The 18584-nt window shown below is 30.6% G+C and overlaps 1 protein-coding gene across 2 annotated transcripts in view; it reads right to left on the bottom strand.

Annotated features, from left to right (window-relative positions):
• Nucleotides 1-2531: 2531 nt before the first annotated feature.
• LOC145316009 (uncharacterized) overlaps nucleotides 2532-18584 on the bottom strand; it is a 45229-nt gene continuing 29176 nt past the window's right edge. The window contains exons 10-15 of one of the 2 annotated variants that reach the window (XM_080156272.1): nucleotides 17060-17116; nucleotides 15074-15187; nucleotides 14447-14523; nucleotides 7128-7160; nucleotides 6009-6090; nucleotides 2532-4037 (exon numbers count right to left, since the gene is read on the bottom strand). In XM_080156272.1, coding sequence (XP_080012398.1) covers nucleotides 6012-6090; nucleotides 7128-7160; nucleotides 14447-14523; nucleotides 15074-15187; nucleotides 17060-17116 — 360 coding nt within the window. In that variant the 3' untranslated portion in view covers nucleotides 2532-4037; nucleotides 6009-6011. The remainder of the gene's footprint in view (nucleotides 4038-6008; nucleotides 6091-7127; nucleotides 7161-14446; nucleotides 14524-15073; nucleotides 15188-17059; nucleotides 17117-18584) is intronic. The other variant, XM_080156280.1, reaches the window with a different exon arrangement.

Here is an 18584-nt window from a genome sequence, read left to right as displayed (position 1 = left end):
ATGATTTAAAACACCTCAAAAACAAGGCTGTATGAAACACGGGTCATTTTTAGCCTCCTGAAACGTGTTATAATCGAGCTTTTCTTTTTGAGGGGGGTACATGGATCGTCTTTTTCCCTTAAACCGATTCTATGAATAACTTGTAGAGTAGCTTTGCTAGGGAAAAATCCAACCCATACTTTAAATTGTGTATTTCTTTCTAATGAAAATAAAAGACTATAAAAATATTATCAAAATTAGACAAATCTAAAACAATTTAATGTAATTTTTAAGTAAAAAAGCATGTATAAAGACCTATCTATTAAAATGGGGAAATAAGATTTATAAAACGAAGACCCTATAATGAAATGTTAGACAATAACCCTTTTAATAGAATGGTCATAATACAGCTAAAAAATTATTAGCAAATTTTGTCAATAAAAATTAACATTAGTAAAACAATACAAGAATCATAAAATTAGAGGTTTCGTGATAAAAAACTATTAATAACTAAAAACTAAAAGGATGAAAATTTGTAAAATTAAAGAGGACATTGAAAAAACATTACTAGAAAAACTAATTTGAAACCAATAGTTTAATGTATTCTTGATGTAAAATAAAATAAAATGTGATCTTACTAATTTATGAAATGATTATTGTAATTTAGTTGAGATATGCACACACTTTTAAATGCAAAATCTTAATAATCAGGTCGCCAATTTCTATAAAACATAAAAATCAACACAAAAATAAAAGTCATCCTTTTTGTCTCTCTTTTTTCCTAAGGCTTCAGGCCTATAAAAGTAAACCTGGAAGAGAGAAACAGTCAGTCGTTTTACGGAATTTATATATCACACAAACTCTTTTTGAAATTTCTGAAATTTAAGGGAAGACTCCCTTCTCTTTCTTTGGAATTTTCTTGAGAGTCTTGGCGGCTCAAACTTAGGATTTTACATTTGGAACACACCTAAAAAATAAAAAGTTTTGTTAGATAAATTCATAATACTTTGTTAAATAAATTATAGAATATCATTTTAATGTTGGTCAATTGAGATAAATTTAAGAATAGGGCCTTCTTAGGGCCTAAAGGCTTAGGCATCCGGACGGATAGTTATCTCCAAATTTTCTTCTGAAGAGAACTCCTATAGCGCGGTACTAGGTACCAAAAAGTCGCAAGTCACTACGGGGCTAAATAGGAATAACACAGGGAAGGTACGGTGGTGGCTCGGCTACCAACGGTTGATGATAGCACGCTATCTGACGGCCGATACTAACAACTGTATCCTCCCCCAGCTTCTGAAGTATAGGAAAGTTGGAGATCGTTATCTATTCGGACAATTTAACATTTTCGGATTAGAACTCTGAATAAGTTCACGTCTTAAAGGTAGTTTTGCTTTGTTAATACTCTGGAAGATCGGTTCGGAGCTAGACCTAGTGACTTTCTTACCTGACAAAGGTACCTAACAAAGAATCTCACGCCTCACGGGGCTGTAGGCAGCAGAACGGAATGTTGTAGTCATGTTCGCATGGCTCTAGTAATCACAACAGATCCTTCCAGTCCAAAAGTGTTGGCAGAGTTAGCTACCTAGGAATAAAAGGATTCTTAGAATAAAATAACAGCATAAAGTTATCGATAATATTTTAATACCATTTTCGGAATAGGGCTTATAGGCAAAAGATTATCCCTTAAATGTATTTGGGTTTAGGATCGGTGTAAAATAATATCACCATTCTAAGGTTAAATATATTTGTCAAAACAGGGATTAATGCGTCGCTGATCTGGAAAGGAGACATTGGTGAGAGATTGTAGTCCTGTGATAAAGGATTGCATTTGTCCCTGGAACCCGGAGGCGACCCATATTTTTAGGCCATTTGGGTTGTCGAATTGTTAGCTGTTCGGTCAGACTTAGACTTTCAGCCATATAACTCTCTATTTTACTCTTATCTCTTACTGTCAAATATGAGGATACGATAGAAAAAGAATAAAAAGTACTTTCTCAATAAAATATAAAAATAAATAGAATAAGATAAATCAATAACTAACAACAATAAATGAATTAACAAAATGTATCTCAACATTTAAAAATACCAAAGATAAAAAATAAAAACAAGGATGATAATGTACATAAGTAGAGAAGTATACTTCAATCAACATTGAACATGGACAAAAAAGTAATGGAGCTGATGTTAATTTAAAAAAAAAGGATAAACGAAGAGAGATATTATGCGACATATCATAGGAAAAAAAGTATTGTAGCATTTAAATATGTCTTTAAAACAATGACCGACAGAATGACGTACCAATTAAATTATATACCAGATGCTAATCGGAAAAGGAAATCTTAACCAAAAATTCACCTGTCTTATCTCAAATAGCAGTAGAAATAATTTCATTTTCTCCATAGTTTACGAAATGATTGACGGATGGACTAAAGGACGGACGGAAGGACAGGCAATTGTGAACTGTAGAGTAGCAACCAAATGTAAAGTTGCAACCAACCAGCAAACAAGACTTATAAATTGGCAATGCTAAAAACGATATATTAAAAAAGTAAAGGTATCTAAATCTATTTCATTTATGTATACTAATTCAAATAATGGTCATTTATCAATATTAACAATTTTATAAATAACTACAATATATGATAACTAATTTTGATAATAATCTAAATAAGTACTTTTTAGGCTTTTTAAAAACTTTAAATACATTGTATGCAATTGTTAATTTTTTAAAAACCTAAAATGTTCGGTAAATACGATTTTTTAAAATTAGAAACGATTTTAGGATTCAATAAATCTTATTTATTTTTTATCCTTCTTACAAGACAGTTTCGGTGTATTTAGCGGTAATTTCAATCCAAATTTCATTTTAATGAAACTAATTTAAAATTATATGGTTAAAGAAATGAATATATGTTTAACAAGATGACAACATCCATAATATGCTAAGCACAAAAAAATCCTGTATATATTAGATTACAAAAATCACGAAACCTCACTCACGTATATGTATTTAATATTGATTAACTCGGTTAAGGACATCTTCACAAAAAAAATACACTTTTTATCTACAATAACAGCAGCGAAAATTACCTTTCCCCCCTAGCGTTACAGACTGACAGAAAAACAAAGTGAATTAAAGAGTAGATTCTCCACTAATAATTATATAAACAAGGAAAATAAAATTTGTACAGATACCCAAACAAACATATATTCAGACTTTCAAACTAAAACTTTTTTCCAATAAAATCTAATGAGAAATCGGAGGTCAACATGGGCTATGTAAAGCTAAGGAATTCAAAGATGAATTAATGAAAGATTATTATCATCTTTTCTCCCAATTCAAAATAAAAGAATGAATTTAAGAGAAAATGAAGGTTTGGATGGATGATCTGTAATCTTTTCTTCCTCCCAATATTTTGTAAAATTAATCTATTGTCAATTATCATATCCCTTAATCCCTGATATAATTTTACTTAATTAACCCCTTCCTGTATTCCTGAGACAACTAAAATACATGTATCCAGACTTTTTAAAAAGATAAGTTTAGGTAACAAATTTTAATTAAAACTAGGAAGAAAACGTCCAACAATGCAATAGCAAAGCTTTCTTGAAAAACTTGGTTACTTTAGAAATTCAATCACATGTGATAATACCCATTTTTAGAGAAGCTCTTTATAGTGCCTTTAAAGGGGATAAATTTTAAACTTTTGGCCGCAGTATCCCGAATGACGTCATATTAGAATAATGGACTATTCTATCATGACGTCATAAGGGATACTTCAGCCAAAGCATTTTAAATTGATCCCCTGTTTTATAGGAACTTTCAAGAGCTTCATTTTTAAAAATACCAATTAGATAAATTATGTTAAGAATTGGAAATCATATGATCGCTGTTAGGTAAATTTATACCCCGTATAGGCTAGGTGGTCAGGTTTAGTTAGTGGGTGCAACCCCGTGTGAAAGAAATAAAACTATAAAATTTGAATTGAAATTACACACTGGTTTCCTATAGAGGAGTGAAGGGAAAGGTTAACTCGATGTAAGAATTCTCATCTCTGAAATAAACAAAAAGATTATTAATAATGTTAAAAAAAACTAGCGAATTCGTCCCTGGCCTTTATGAGAGAGTCGTTTTAGGGGTATACTTTTGCATTAATTTAGCTTTATAAAAAAAAGTATTTCAGGTTTTTTTGTGTTCAATATCTCAAAAGGGAAGTCGTACTCAACATCAAAAAAGCTTAAAACCTAACCTGAACCAATTGAAACTATCCTGAAAATTGTGTAATAATCAGTCCAGCTCATTACCAGATTATAATGGACTTACACACAGACATCCTGTTTCTTTTGTTCTGAAAAAGTTGAAACATCCCCCAAATAATAGTTAAAATCATGTGTAATGTAAAAGAAATCTGAAAATCAAAATTCTCTAGAACTTGGTGATAAATTTAGCTTGATTTAATATTATTCAATATTACACACATCAATATCTCCATTCTAACTCAAATTAATTGAAAATCATTGGATGATAAACAAATATACATAGATCAAAATACTTTATTGGAAAGGGAGTAAGAATTCTAAAAAAAAAATGAATAGTTTATAGAAATAATATTTTCAAACTCTACTGAAAACCAGGTAAAAAAACAATTCAGCCACCTAAACAAAACAATTGTGTTTTTTTTTTGGTTAAAGAGTAGAGTTGTAGTGTTTTTTTTCATTATTTTTTTTTGTTTTTATCATTTAAACAAGGACAAAATAGTGCATACTATAATTCCTAATCAAAATCTGTTTAGCTGATTGAACATAGTTCACATATATGTCTGAAACCAAATGAAAGGAATGGATTTAGAGATGAATTCTGATATTACAATATTATTGGAATACAGACCAATACACACACATACACACACACACTCACACACACACACATATACATATATCTATAATACAAAGTAGAACGATGTCTGTCTGTCCGTCTGTCCGTCTGACCGTCTGTCCGTCCGTCTGTCTGTCTGTCCCTTAAGATCTCGGTAACCACTGAACCGATCGGATTCTACTCTTCAGGGTATCTACCTATTGGTCCTGTGGTGGTTTTAAGCTATTTTCTCGGGGGGTGGGACACCCCCAACCCCCCCAAAAACCAAAAAATCCCCACCATTTTTTTTTTTTTTTTTTTTTTTTTTTTTGAAGGAGTTTCTATGGTCCTTTATGGTCTCTCGCAATAATTTTTTTTTATCACCTCTTGGGCAAAGCTCCTAGAGGCTAGGGGCGAAGCCGCTAGTATAATACAAAGTAGAATGATGTATGTCCGTCCGTCTGTCTGTCCCTTAAGATCTCGGTAACCACTGAACCGATTGGATTATACTCTTCATGGTATTTACCTATTGGTCCTGTGGTGGGTTTATACTAATTTCTTGGGGGGTGGGACACCCCCAACCCCCCAAAAATGAAAATTCCCCCCCAAGAAAAAAAATTCTGGAGAAATTACTTCACATAAATTATATTTAAAAAATTACCTCATGGGGCAAAGCCCCTAGAGGCTAGGGGCGAAGCCGCTAGTATATAAATAGAAATGTATAGTCTATCTTTTAATATGTAAATATATATCGAAATGAGAACATTTACTTTAAAAGTTGATTAATTTTGTACCAAATACCATACATAATAATATTTCCCAACCCCCTAACCTTTAGTTCTTTCCAAGGAGGGTTCGGAACCCCTCTTTCCTATATTCTAGGGCGAATAGACGAGGGGATTGTAATATTTTTCTTCCAAAGGGTTAAACTCTGAAATCACTAAAAAATGTGTTCTCTTTCGGTCCGGTTGTTTAGAAATTGTACATCTAGTTTAATTGTCTAATCTTTAATCAAAATGACAAACCAAAAAATATTTCATTTTGCGCTACTTATGGATTTTGTCATCTTTGTTAAGTAATTTTCTAATGTTATTAATTTTTTTTTTAAATAATTATATAAAAAGTTGGAATAAAAAATGGCTAATTACAAAAAAAATGTTAGTATATGTACCTTTTAAATTAATTTTGTGAACTTATAATGTTTTCTGCCAGTCAAGATGAAGCTAAACGACCGAAGAAAGTCTGTTGTCGCGCTAATAAAGGAAATTTAGGTTAATTTTTAGTCCACAAATGATAGCCATAGTCATGAATGAAACAAAACATGTTTATAAATTCTAAAATTCCAAATATTACTCTTCCTCTATATTGACTCCCCACCTCCCAAACCAATACGTAGCTTTCCTTAAGTTGTATACCTCTAAAAGCCTTCGTTTAATAAATCTTAGGTAACAAACATCCTATTACTTTAGTAAAACAGATTTAAAAGGCTGAGATTTGCATCCCTATCTAAACTTTAAAAACTAAAGGCAACACAACAAACAAACAAATAACATAGAATTGTAGATTCATATAATCAATCAATAATTAAGATATCCATATCAAAAATTATTCATAACTTGTTAGCTATTATAAATATGTACAAAAATAAGGACAATTATTTTCATTTGAAGCACACCAAATATATACATCTTTATATGAAAAAAAACCAGTTTATTGTTAAAATCTTCATGGATAGAAAACTAAAAGATCGTAAAGTTGGTTCTCTATTAGGACGGACGGAAATATATAAGTACAAAAAAAGTATATAAAAAAAACAATAAACTTAAAAGACAAATTGAAATCGAATTAAATTATATGAATATAACATAATACAAAAACAGATACATTATTCAAATAGGTGGCATGTAGAGAGACTACGCATCTGGTAAAAAATATATCTTAATAATTCATGATCTGTCTTTTAGCTCTACAGATTAACATATATATATTTGTCATTTTGAGTGCATATAAGTGTATCACGGAAATAAAACATACAACAATTGATTATAGAGTAGGCATGCATCTATTCAAACACCAGGAACAATGTATAAGGCACCGTAATAAAAAAATCGTCAGCTGATAATTTTTTTTTATGAATCTGAATTTATTTTCTTTACTGGTTACTACTGACCTCTATTTTAAATAATATACAGAACATTTCTTTATTATTGAATGGTGTAAAACTTTATCAAATTTATGTTTCTTTTGTGCCATTTCCATTGTCCCTGGTAAAAATTAAAGTAATTCTCACCTTCCCATTTCATGTTTCATCTTCTTCAAGGTCCTACAAATAAAATAATACATTTCAAAATTAATAGTTATTTATTGCAGCTTTCCGTGGATGGTAAAATGAAAAAAATATTACATTCATACCAGTTATTATAAGGACGCAAGGACTAACAAAACTAGTATAAATGTTATAATTTTTATTTATTATTCGTAGAACATTGTCTGTAGTACAATACAATACATTATTTTTCAGTATGGCTCATCCATCGTTCTAATCTAGTGGATATTAACCAGTTTCGAAGTCATGATGGAAAGGTTATTATATCGTTTTAAAGTCACGAAACATCTATTAATTAGGCCGAGCATATTTTTGGCATGGGAAATGGAAATTATTTATGAGATTTATTTGATATATCCCACTTCAGTCTTCAAAGTTTTTCAGCATAGGACAGAACCGATTCTAATTTAACGGAAATGAAGCTATACTGAAAATAATTTTAATATTTTAAACTCAAATTTGCATGCAAAGGTTTACTTGCAAATTTAGTATAAACAAAAAAGATTTATGAATTTACTGAAGGTTGTGGGAAAAGGGAACAGTTTTTTTTTAATTCTAGACTTTTTGGTGTCAGTGCGAATCCTATAGGTATAATATAAATATTTATTTTAATGAATAAAATTTATTAAAAAATCATTGTCATAAATTTCTTAGAGAAGTCTATGCGTTTGACACCACCAAGGGAATACCGAATATTATGTCAAGATTTTTATGACAATTAGACATCATTTACTACTATATTGGAGATTAAAGGGATTCATGGATAAGATAATTGTATATGAATTAATTTTACCCCATTAATAATGTGTTATATTCTGTCTTAGGCAGCTAGTTAATCTTAGTAAGAAATAACTGGGTCTCAACTTGCATTGGTAATCTATTTTACAAAATTTACATATAAAAAAATCAAGAAAGAACAATTTATATTAAATTCTCTTATCCTTTCATGCCTTGTGTATGTATAGGTATAAAATATTGGGAAGGTATGGTAAATATTTGATGATAAATAGTGACTCAACTTCACTATAATAATAATTAATTATAACCAGAAGGAAAGGAAAGCAAAGAAAATGCTGTTTAAATACAATTATTCTTTTTTTGTTTGATATATTTAATCAATTTGACTACTTTTGTAAAACTACTGATGGTTTTCTTTCTCATCTATTTATGGTTTTGTTTTCTATTACAGATTGTGATTAATTTTAAAGATTTTTTCTTTGAAATATATTTTGTTATGAATGTTATGGTTGAGATAGATTTATAACTGTTGAAAGTATTATTTTTATATAGTGGCTCCTACCTAAACTTTACTGTTTTCGACCAGAGAGGGTTAGCCTTTTACGTTCCATATTTTCAACAAGCAAATGCAATACAGTGTTTTCTCGGTGCCATTCTTGGATGGCTTTCCGAAATTTATAAATCTGCCAATAAATTGAACCTTTTTTACAATTATGTGTAAAATTTGACAGGGTATAATATAAAGCTTTCATTACTCGGTTAAACAAATATGTTCAGCACTTTCCGAGATCTTATTGGATACATACTGCAGCTTCAGTTAGAGGAAGTAAAACAATTAAAACGTCAAACACAAGTTTTAAAAGGCACTAGAACGTCAAACTTTTACAACAACAAACAATAGATGCGATAAACATTAGACTGTAGTTCCCAAAAATCATTACATTTTTAAAGTATAATTTCTTAAAAATATAATTTTAGTGTGGGTTTAAAAGCTGATAATGTATAGTCTTTCATACATATTAATCTTACTAGTGCCATTTCACATTAATCCATAAATAATTAACATGATATTAATCAGATGTAAACAAGTCATATTTGGCAGAAACCATACATTCTTTCATAATGACCCCCCCACCCCATAATCTATAATATCTGGGAAAGTGATGAAAAACAACCCCCCTCACCCGTCATTATAGGATATATTTTGAATGGTGTTTGTATGTGCGTAAAATTATTTGTGGCTCTGAGACACAGGAGGAGTTAGGACAGATATTCGCAAATTCAGTGATGTAGAGCATTTTTTGTAATTTTTTTCATATAGAAAAAATAGAGAGGGGTTTAAAATATATAAAGCATTACAACAATGTTGAATCAAAAACAGTGGCGTGTGGGGTAGGAGGATTATAGGATTATCAACACCTTCAATAAAAATGAAGACTTGACTTTTTTATTTCCCCTTCTATTGGTTTCACTCCCCCCCCCTGGTAAATTGCTGTGCACGCTACTGAACCAAAATTTTAAATTGCAAAAATTTTAGGAACTATGAATAGTTCCTAAAACACTGTGTAGAAAAAAAAATTATTTATCGCATCGGGTATAAAAAAAATAAGACCAGTTTTGTTAATATTGTGATTTTTCTGTATGTCTTATCCAGCGGATATTAATCGGTTTCGAAGCCAGACAAAGAACTTTCTGTATGGATGTCCCCCTTCGTGGGTATACGAGTGTGTTTAACCTTTTCATTTGAAGTGGGTTATGTGCTGACTGTAGCAATATTCTAGGACACAGGGATACGAAAACAAGAGAAAAAGTAACCTTTCCTCCAGTTCAATTTTACACTTTTTCTCAACATGTTATTTTTTTTGCAATAAAAAAGACTGGTTACATATTCTAACCCTTAGAATTCTTATAAATAATAATGCGAAGCGTGAACGTGTAAACAGTCCAATTTTTAACTATTTTTCACATAATTGGGTCTTTTCATTATTTGTAGGTTGGTTTTCTAGGATTAAAACTTAAGCTCTGCCATTGCATCGAAAACACCATTTTTCAATCCCTGGTTCCCTGAGCAATAATATAATATAACATCATGGTCACAAACACTTCAATATGCCATTTACACATATAAACACAAATAAACACTCACACACACACACACACACACACACACACACACACGCTCACACACACACACACACGCTCACACACACGCACACAGAAACTCTTGAGTACTTGTATTTTACAATAATGACACATTGTATGTAATAGGTTTTATGCCATTTCTATACTTAAAGTACAAGCCAATGTTATCTTTAGAAAGAAAGTTCTATAATTCTAAATGTCAGTCTGTAGTTGGCGCAGCTTTTCTGTTCACTTTTTGAGTTCACCTGTTCGTCCAAAATCACATGATGGTTGAAACACAATGAACTGTCATGTTCAATGATTTATTTACAGCACTTGATTAAAAGATAAAATTTTGTTTTTACAATTATTTATATATCTTAATGATTTTAAAACAGCTCCTCCCCCTAAAAAACAAAAAAAAGTATACTCTATAACTCTAAATATATTACAGTTCGTTTTTCTCTTAGCTTGTTACTACTGCACTACCTATGTGATTGTCCTTGTTATTACTATCTTACTTTATTATTTATCACTTGTACCTCTCTATTTTTCAATCTTATTTTGTCTCTTTTTTATCCATCTATTCTAAAGATTTATTTTTCCCCCCAATTCTCGTCTTCATCTTTTATCTATATATTTTTCTATCTCTAATCTGGAAACTAAAATAATAGAAATATATCACATAGATAGAGCAACAACATAATTTCAAACAAATTCTTGTAAATTTTCTTATCATTAAATACAATTTCCTTAGAGACATTCAAAGTGCACTAGCGGCTGCGTCCCTAGCACCTGAAGTTCAAAATTGAGGTATTTTGGTTTGTCCATCTCGCTAACCAACGAAACCATCAACTTTTATTATATTTTTTAATCAAATATTTTGGATGGCTTTAGACTATTTTTTGCCTCCTCACCCTTAGAACCCTTACAAGTAAAAGGCTCCGCCGCTAGTAACTTAGAAAAGTAAAATGAAACTATTTAGCAACAAATTAGTCAAAATTTCAAATAACTTAATTATGAGGAAAGTTGAAGACAATGTAGTTTTCTCCTTTTTTTGTACATGTCTATTTTTTACGGATTTAGTTTAATTATAGAATATATTTTATGTTTTAAATCTATAAAATCAGACAAAAATGAATAATTTGATTATTCTAGGGAAATAACTCAATTTTAAATAGTTGTAAACTAATTCAACTTTGAGAAAATATTTCTAGATGTGAGTCTGATGATTTCATTTTAAACCTCAAATTAGAATTAAACATTTAACTTAACTACGTCAAAAGTTATTTTCTAGATAGAGAGAAGAATTTTATATTTTGATCTCAAAAACAAATGTTTTTAATTTTTAGAAAGTTTCAATACGTCCGTTTGTTCGTATGATGTATTGGATACTTTGGTCGTATTTTAGAATTTTCCTACAGATTTTAAATCTTGCTTGAAGATTCATGTAATAAAAAGTACAATTTGTAGACTCAAATAATAAATAGTTTCTGTTTGGATGTGCAATAATTCAAAAAATAATTTTATCATCATAAGTGTTCAGTCGATAAGAAGTCAGCGATGATCACTTTAATTCAACAAACTGTCAAACAAGTCAAACTGATATTTAATGAATCAAATTTAGATAATATGTCAGTCAGGGGAACTAATATTTATGCCATATAACGACACAAATCATGGAAATTACTGATTGGTTGACAACATTTTAAAAGGTATTTTAAAATTTTTGAAATCTAGATTCACGTATCTGAGATGTATCATTTGAATTGTTTTTGTCATTTGTCCGATTGTCTGATTTGTTTAACTTCGTTTTTATGGATGTTGTCATCCTTGTTGTAAAACAATTGAGTATTTACAATATACATAGAAACAAGTACCCTTTAATATATAAATGTTTTTATACCTGTATCTATAATACACTCTTGTGCTCAATACAATATAGATTTTTGAAGTATTCTTTACTAACATTTTGACCAAAGCCTGAAGGGGATACCAATCTAACAGGGAAGATTATTTTGAATAAGTCATAAATATTAATAAATTAGAAAATTATTGTTTTTTTTTTAAGCTAGACAGTAGCTGTCTGTAAAATTTTATTAATACTGACCAATCCCTTTTCGTCAATGTTGTTAATATTTTCTAATTCTAATTCTAATTAAACAATATTGAATAATTGAGCGTAAACTTATAACTCATTCAGAACAAGTCCATTTTAAACATGTTGATCTTTTTTACTTTTTAAAAAAAATGTTATGTGATCTAATTATCCGATTGACCTGATTTTTAGTATATTGATTCCTGGGACAACAAAGTACAATATTATAAGCGAAGCAACTTTATATTCAAGTCCTAAAAATGTTAGTATGTTTATAAATATTAAACTTAAACCCATAACTCATTCAGAACAAGTGTGTATGTATTGATGTTCAGTTCATTAAATAATGGATATCTTTTTGCGGGGAGTTGTTTTTGCCAGTTTTATTGGAAAGATATATTTGTTGGAGCAAGTATATTTGGGAAAATGTCAAGGTATTTATTTATCTCAGGCAGGGAGGGGACATTAGACTGTTTATTGCCCCAGTCTCACAAGTTTTATAATAACGTTTTCTTCTGCGTTGACTCGACAACTTTGGGGACATTTATTGAATTTTGATTGGTTGGTAAACCAAACGTTTCAACCACCTATTGTAATCTACAGAAGAGGAATTTTGTGTATCATCATAGGGAATGTACATCAATTTATCGGCCATTGTCATATCCCTTTAGATCCCTGATTTATCTACATTTATGTTATAATGTAAATCTTAGAACAATGGAAGCAGTAATAGTATCATAGAGCCACTAAGAGAAAATATTTTTATATGTAAACTTTTATCTATAATACAAAGTAGCTTGATGTCTGTCCGTCTGAAGCTTACGATCTCGGTAACCACTGAACCGATCGGTTTCTATTCTTCAAGGTATATACCTATTGGTCAAGTGATGGTTTTAAGCTATTTTCTTGGGGGGTGGGACACCCCAACCCCCCCTCAAAAAAAATTGGGGGGGGAGTATGGTTCGGGGCATCCGAATTTTAAAAAAAAAATTTTAAACTACCTCATGGGGCAAAGCCCCTAGAGGCTAGGGGCGAAGCCGCTAGTCATATTTTATAAAGTAATAAGCTTGTTTGTCTGTAGCGAAGGATCTTACTAACCGCTGAACCGAAATGGTTCTCCTTTATAGTGAGGCTTCGTATGTTCTGAGATGGTTTTAGTCTATTTTATTTTTATCCATAAGTCTGGGTATGGTTTTAGGCTATTTTTTCTAATGATCCTAATCCCTTCGTGTTAAATCCCCTAGATGCTAGGGGCGCAGCCGCTAGTTTCTTTATAATTTACCTACTATACTAAAAAAGGCTAAATCTTAATATGGGTTAAAATCTATAATTTATTTGCCACATGGCATTAAAATCTTTATTGTTTATGAATGTGGGTCTAGTGCAGTATTAACAACCTGACTTTTCATCTACATTATCCATGGTATGAATGTCTTAGATACGCAAAAATAAGTTTTTGTACCTCGTTACATAATTGATATACTTCATATAGAGTTTTATTATATACATTACATCATAGACATTTGTTATATATCTATTTTTTTCTTTATTAGATCTGGGTTGGGTTTATGGGTTTATATTGCAGATCATTTTTGATTCGTTAAATTGATAAAGAGGACGATTACGTCCAATGACAACTAGCTATTAGAAAAATATTCGGGTTTATAACAAATTTTAATTGAAAGAATAAGTAGAAATTAAAAGGAAAAGGACAATGAAGAAAGGTGGGAGATGAAAGGAATGAAAGGTGAAGAATTAAGGGAAAACAGAAGAAAAGGAAGAAATAAGGGGAAAAGAAAAAGGGATTGGGTTTAAAATATTGCCACGGTCGTAGCGGTCATGCTTCTTGCGTCATATTGGCAGGGTGACGCAAATTTCAGATCTCGTTTTTCGCTGATTTTTCTTCATAAGATAAAAGCGATGCTTGCAAGATTATTTAATTCGCTATAATATAAAGATAATTTTTATTCAAATCGCAAAATCTTGGATCTGAAATTCTAAACTGAAAGTGGGGAAGAGAATAAGAAAGGGGGTAGAACCGGTTATAATAATGTTTTGTTTTCTTGACTTTAGATTAAACTTCACCGAAAAAGGAAATAAGAAGAGGGGAGTAATTGAGGCAGAAAAAGAGGACAGGAGAAAAGGGAAGTAAAAAAGGGGTAAAGAAACAAGGAGAAGAAGAAGGGTGGAAAAGGTAGGGTAAGAAAAATCTAGCATTATATACAGAAAGACAAAAGGACAGACAGAATCGATTTTATAGTAGCTTTGCTATTAAAACGTCAATATTATGAGTGCAGCTACTATGTACGTAGTTAAAAATACTTACTTATTGAGTCTTGATTTATATATTTCAGCCAGTTCTTTAGCCTCATCGGCTTCGGAGGTTTTACTTTTTAAAGAACCCTAAAAATCATAATTTCATATGAGGAAATTGGCATCTTTATGTAGCACAGCTGGAATAATTCTAGTGAAATATAATTATTTAGGGTTAGTATAAATTTAATAGATGTACCTACAATTCATTGGTAGAACTTATGTATTACTAATATATTGTAACTTAACACACTTTGACCTATGTAGAGCTTTTAAAAATGAGCATTTGACAAAAACAAAACAAAACAGAATAATTTATGTAATAATACGTGGATATTTGGAATACATTAAATTTACAATAGCTCCTACGTCCCTAGAGGCCTTTAGGAGACTTGAATGAAACATTTCATTTTAGTTTTTTTTTTAAATGGGTGGTTTATTCCCATACTGATTTCTCTTAGGAGGGTGAAAGTATTAACCCCTCAAATAGATATAAGCCTTCTATAAACCGATGAGAAGCTTCAATGTAAAGGAGAACCATATTGGTTAGCGATATCCTTCAGTACACACACACACACACACACAGACAGCCATCTTGTTATTTTAATGTAAAAAATTTCTAAAATAAAAATTGAATTACCTCTAGCTGGTCAATTCTTAGTCGCAGCTTTTTATTTTCTTGAAGAGCTTCTTTGAGTCGCAGATCAAATTTCTCAGTGAGTCCGAGCATTTCCTCCTTCCATTTCTCCCCAACCTTAAATCACAAACATGTTTGACAATTTCCCTGAAAGGGCCTAGTCGAGCACTAAAACCGTCTCCTATGTTTATTTTTAAATTAATGAAAATAAGTAGGATAGTTTTTTATTTGTTTCTTTGTTACTCTAGGGCAGGTAAGGTTAGAAATGGATTGCATTGGTGGGTTAGGGCATCGCAAGTAAAGTCCCTGACTTTCTGGGTTAGGATACCCACAGTGGTTAGACATAGGGAATAAAACCTTAGATATCAAATTTTAAAGACTTTCTGAAAATTTTTAAAATCTATGTGAAATCAGATTTTCAATAAACTAAAATTTACAAATGAAAATCTACTTTAATTATTTTTTTTTTACTAGGTAAATTCTTTTATATCTATGAGCTATACTTTAGACTAATTTGTCTCTTGTTGTCATTACAAATTTGGATTTATACTCTAATATTTATCATTATAAAATGAAACCGGTAAAAAAAAGAAAAACGAGGAAAAGGATTTTGAAATATTTCTTTTATCTTTTGAATTTTTTCAACATATATTTTTTACAAGAATAAGAATGCATAATTCCATTTATTTTTAAGTTTTGCAATAATTCTATGAAAAAGCGAAGAGAATTTCCAAGATAAATTTAATTTATTTCGAATGGTTCTTAACACAAAGACTTTATCGAGACGACTAAATTTTAAGAATTTTAAGAAAATAAACTTTTTTTCTAAAAAGCATGAAATCTTTTAGAGTTAAAATATTGAAAAAAGTACACATTTTAAAAGGCTTCTAATCCGATTCGTTTTCACTAGATCAACGACATAATCAACGACCATCAAAACTGGAATTGATCCTGTATTTTTTATTTTATTATCCGAGGAAAAATTAGGCAACTAAGCTTTTGATTTTTTAACGTTTGTTTGTTAGCAATTATTTTTTGTTTTCGAAAGTTTATTAAAATCCTTATTTGTAAAGAGGAACTAGTTTTCTTAGATATTATGAGAAATATTAAGACTTACTTAACAATGAATCAGAATAAAACCTAAAATGTCGATTCTGTTTATTCTCTATTCAAACATTAAGTGCTAAATTATCACACAATTGGTAAAGTCTATGTGTCTCAACCATGAAATGGTTAAGGATGCACCGACCTACAATTCATATTTGTCAAAAAGGAAAATATTTCCTAGGAAACTATAAATAAAAAAAAGATTTTATATACAAAACAAGGAAAATATATTTCGACTACGCCCGATCACCATCCGTAAAATATCATAATAAAAAATAAGGATAAGTTTTTATGGTGCAGAGCTTGTGTTTTTAACAACAGTTTAACCATTAGTGTCCAAAGAGGTTTGAATTTAGATGAGGGTGAAGAATCGAAAGATAATGCTCCATATGGATAGGAATGTTGACAAGAAGTTTAAGCCATATATCTATAATACAAAGTAGAACAATGTCTGTCTGTCTGTCCGTCTGTCTCTTAAGATCTCAGTAACCACAGAACCGATCGGATTCTACTCTTCAGGGAAAAACCTACAGGTTTCTTGGGTGGTTTTAGGCTATTTTCTTGGGGGTGGGACACCCCCAACTCCCCCAAAAATAAAAAATCCACTTTTTCTTTCTTGCGTAGTTACCTATTTTTCCACAATTTTTTTTCTGAAGGAGAAGTTCACATAAAACTACTGGCGGCAGCACCAGTAGTACTTATTTTTTTTAATTTCCACTTGGGACAAAGTCCCTAGAGGCTAGGGGCGAAGCCGCTAGTATCTTATATAGTAGCAGAGAAAATCACTTTTCCCACAAAAAGTTTCAGACAGACGGATATTTCAAATGGTAGAGAAGCTTCTCTACTAAAAAAAGGTTGAGTAGTTTCTCTATAAAATTTTACCTTTTTCTGTGTCGCAAGTATTGTTCGAACTTCAGCTAGATTTTCCCCGTGTTTCTTCTAAAAATTAAAACAAGAATTTAAATATTTAAGTCAGCTGTAAACAGCATAATCATAAATCATAAAAAAATAAAGTGTTTTCAACCTAAACTATCATTGTTTCTGTATGCAAAAGTATTTTTTTTATTTTCTTAAATTTTTATTTGTGTAAAAACTAATCTCGCCAATTTGTTGACAATTTGTAATTCGGTCACTAGGATAAGATAAGGTCAAGTAAATTACGTTTATCCTTTTTATTGCAATTTTTACAACTTACACAATAAAATGCAAAGCTACTCGATTTATCTATTGAAAGTTATTTGGATTTTTATGCTTTCACTTTTCAGCTTGCAATCAATTTTGAAATGAAAGATTCCTTTAGAATAACAAATAAATTTAATGCTAAAAATCATGTCAGCTATATTCACTTTTATTAATTGGTTAACATTGAAATTGTAAGTCATGTAAAGGAATTTTGTAGATGAACCAACAATCAGTCTTGTGTATCTTTAAATATGGTATTTATTATCCTTTAGTATCAGGTGAAAAGGTTTCTTTTTCTAAAGCTTAAGATCTCGGAAATTACTGGTCAGAATTTGTTTTACATTTCAGGTAAGCTTTATAAATATATTTTAAGCTCCTCCTCCCGCCATTAGAGGCTAAGTACCGAATTTTTATCACAGTATTTAAGACAATTTATTAACGTAATAAATTACCCTTATAAAAAAAAGAGGACGTAAAATTGGGCAAATGTGATTGTTGATAAGATTTGTGATAGAAACATAATTCACAAATCAGACAAATAGAACATGAAAGGGGTTGAATCACATTGAACAGGAACACCAATTCAGTATATTTTATTCATTTTTGGTCTTGTTCAATTTGTGTTATTAACCCAATTTTTAGTGATTCCAATGACCACAATGTCTTCTTTCAATAGTTTCTAACTTTAGCCTTCTAATAAAATAACAGAATATTTGTCTGTTTGTTTGTACTGAGGGATCTCGCTAACCACTGATAACTATATAACTATATGTAACTATTTTGGGGGAGTTTACCGCCACCCTCCCAAAATAAATCGCCCCTAGATATTTTCAAATTTCTTTTTAAATCTAAATTTTAATAAATGGGTTATCGAATTCAACTCCCCCCTCCACAAGTGTCCCTAGAGCCGCTAGTTAATGATAAATTATAAAGAAACAATACAAGACTTAAATTGAATGTAATTCATAGAATAACTGTTTCTGTTCCTGTAGAGACTATTGTACCCAGAGAGACCGTCGTCTAGTGTGGTCATGTAACAGAGGGTCTTCAACAAATTGTAGCTGAAACTAGCTATTTTACATAAAATTAATAAATCAATAGAACATGACTATAAATTCTTGCTGAAATAAATTTCACCACTAAACCCTATGAATTCCAAGGGATGGGTCAATTTCTTTCCCGAAAAAGGGAAGGGGGAAAGAAAAAAAAGGGAAGGGGGGAAGAA

This window comes from Acartia tonsa, chromosome 1, assembly GCF_053477335.1.
Source record: "Acartia tonsa isolate MP-2025a chromosome 1, ASM5347733v1, whole genome shotgun sequence".
Taxonomy (NCBI): Eukaryota; Metazoa; Arthropoda; class Copepoda; order Calanoida; family Acartiidae; genus Acartia; species Acartia tonsa.
The sequence above is the reverse complement of the archived record's forward strand: the minus strand, read 5'-3'. Positions and strand labels throughout refer to the sequence as shown.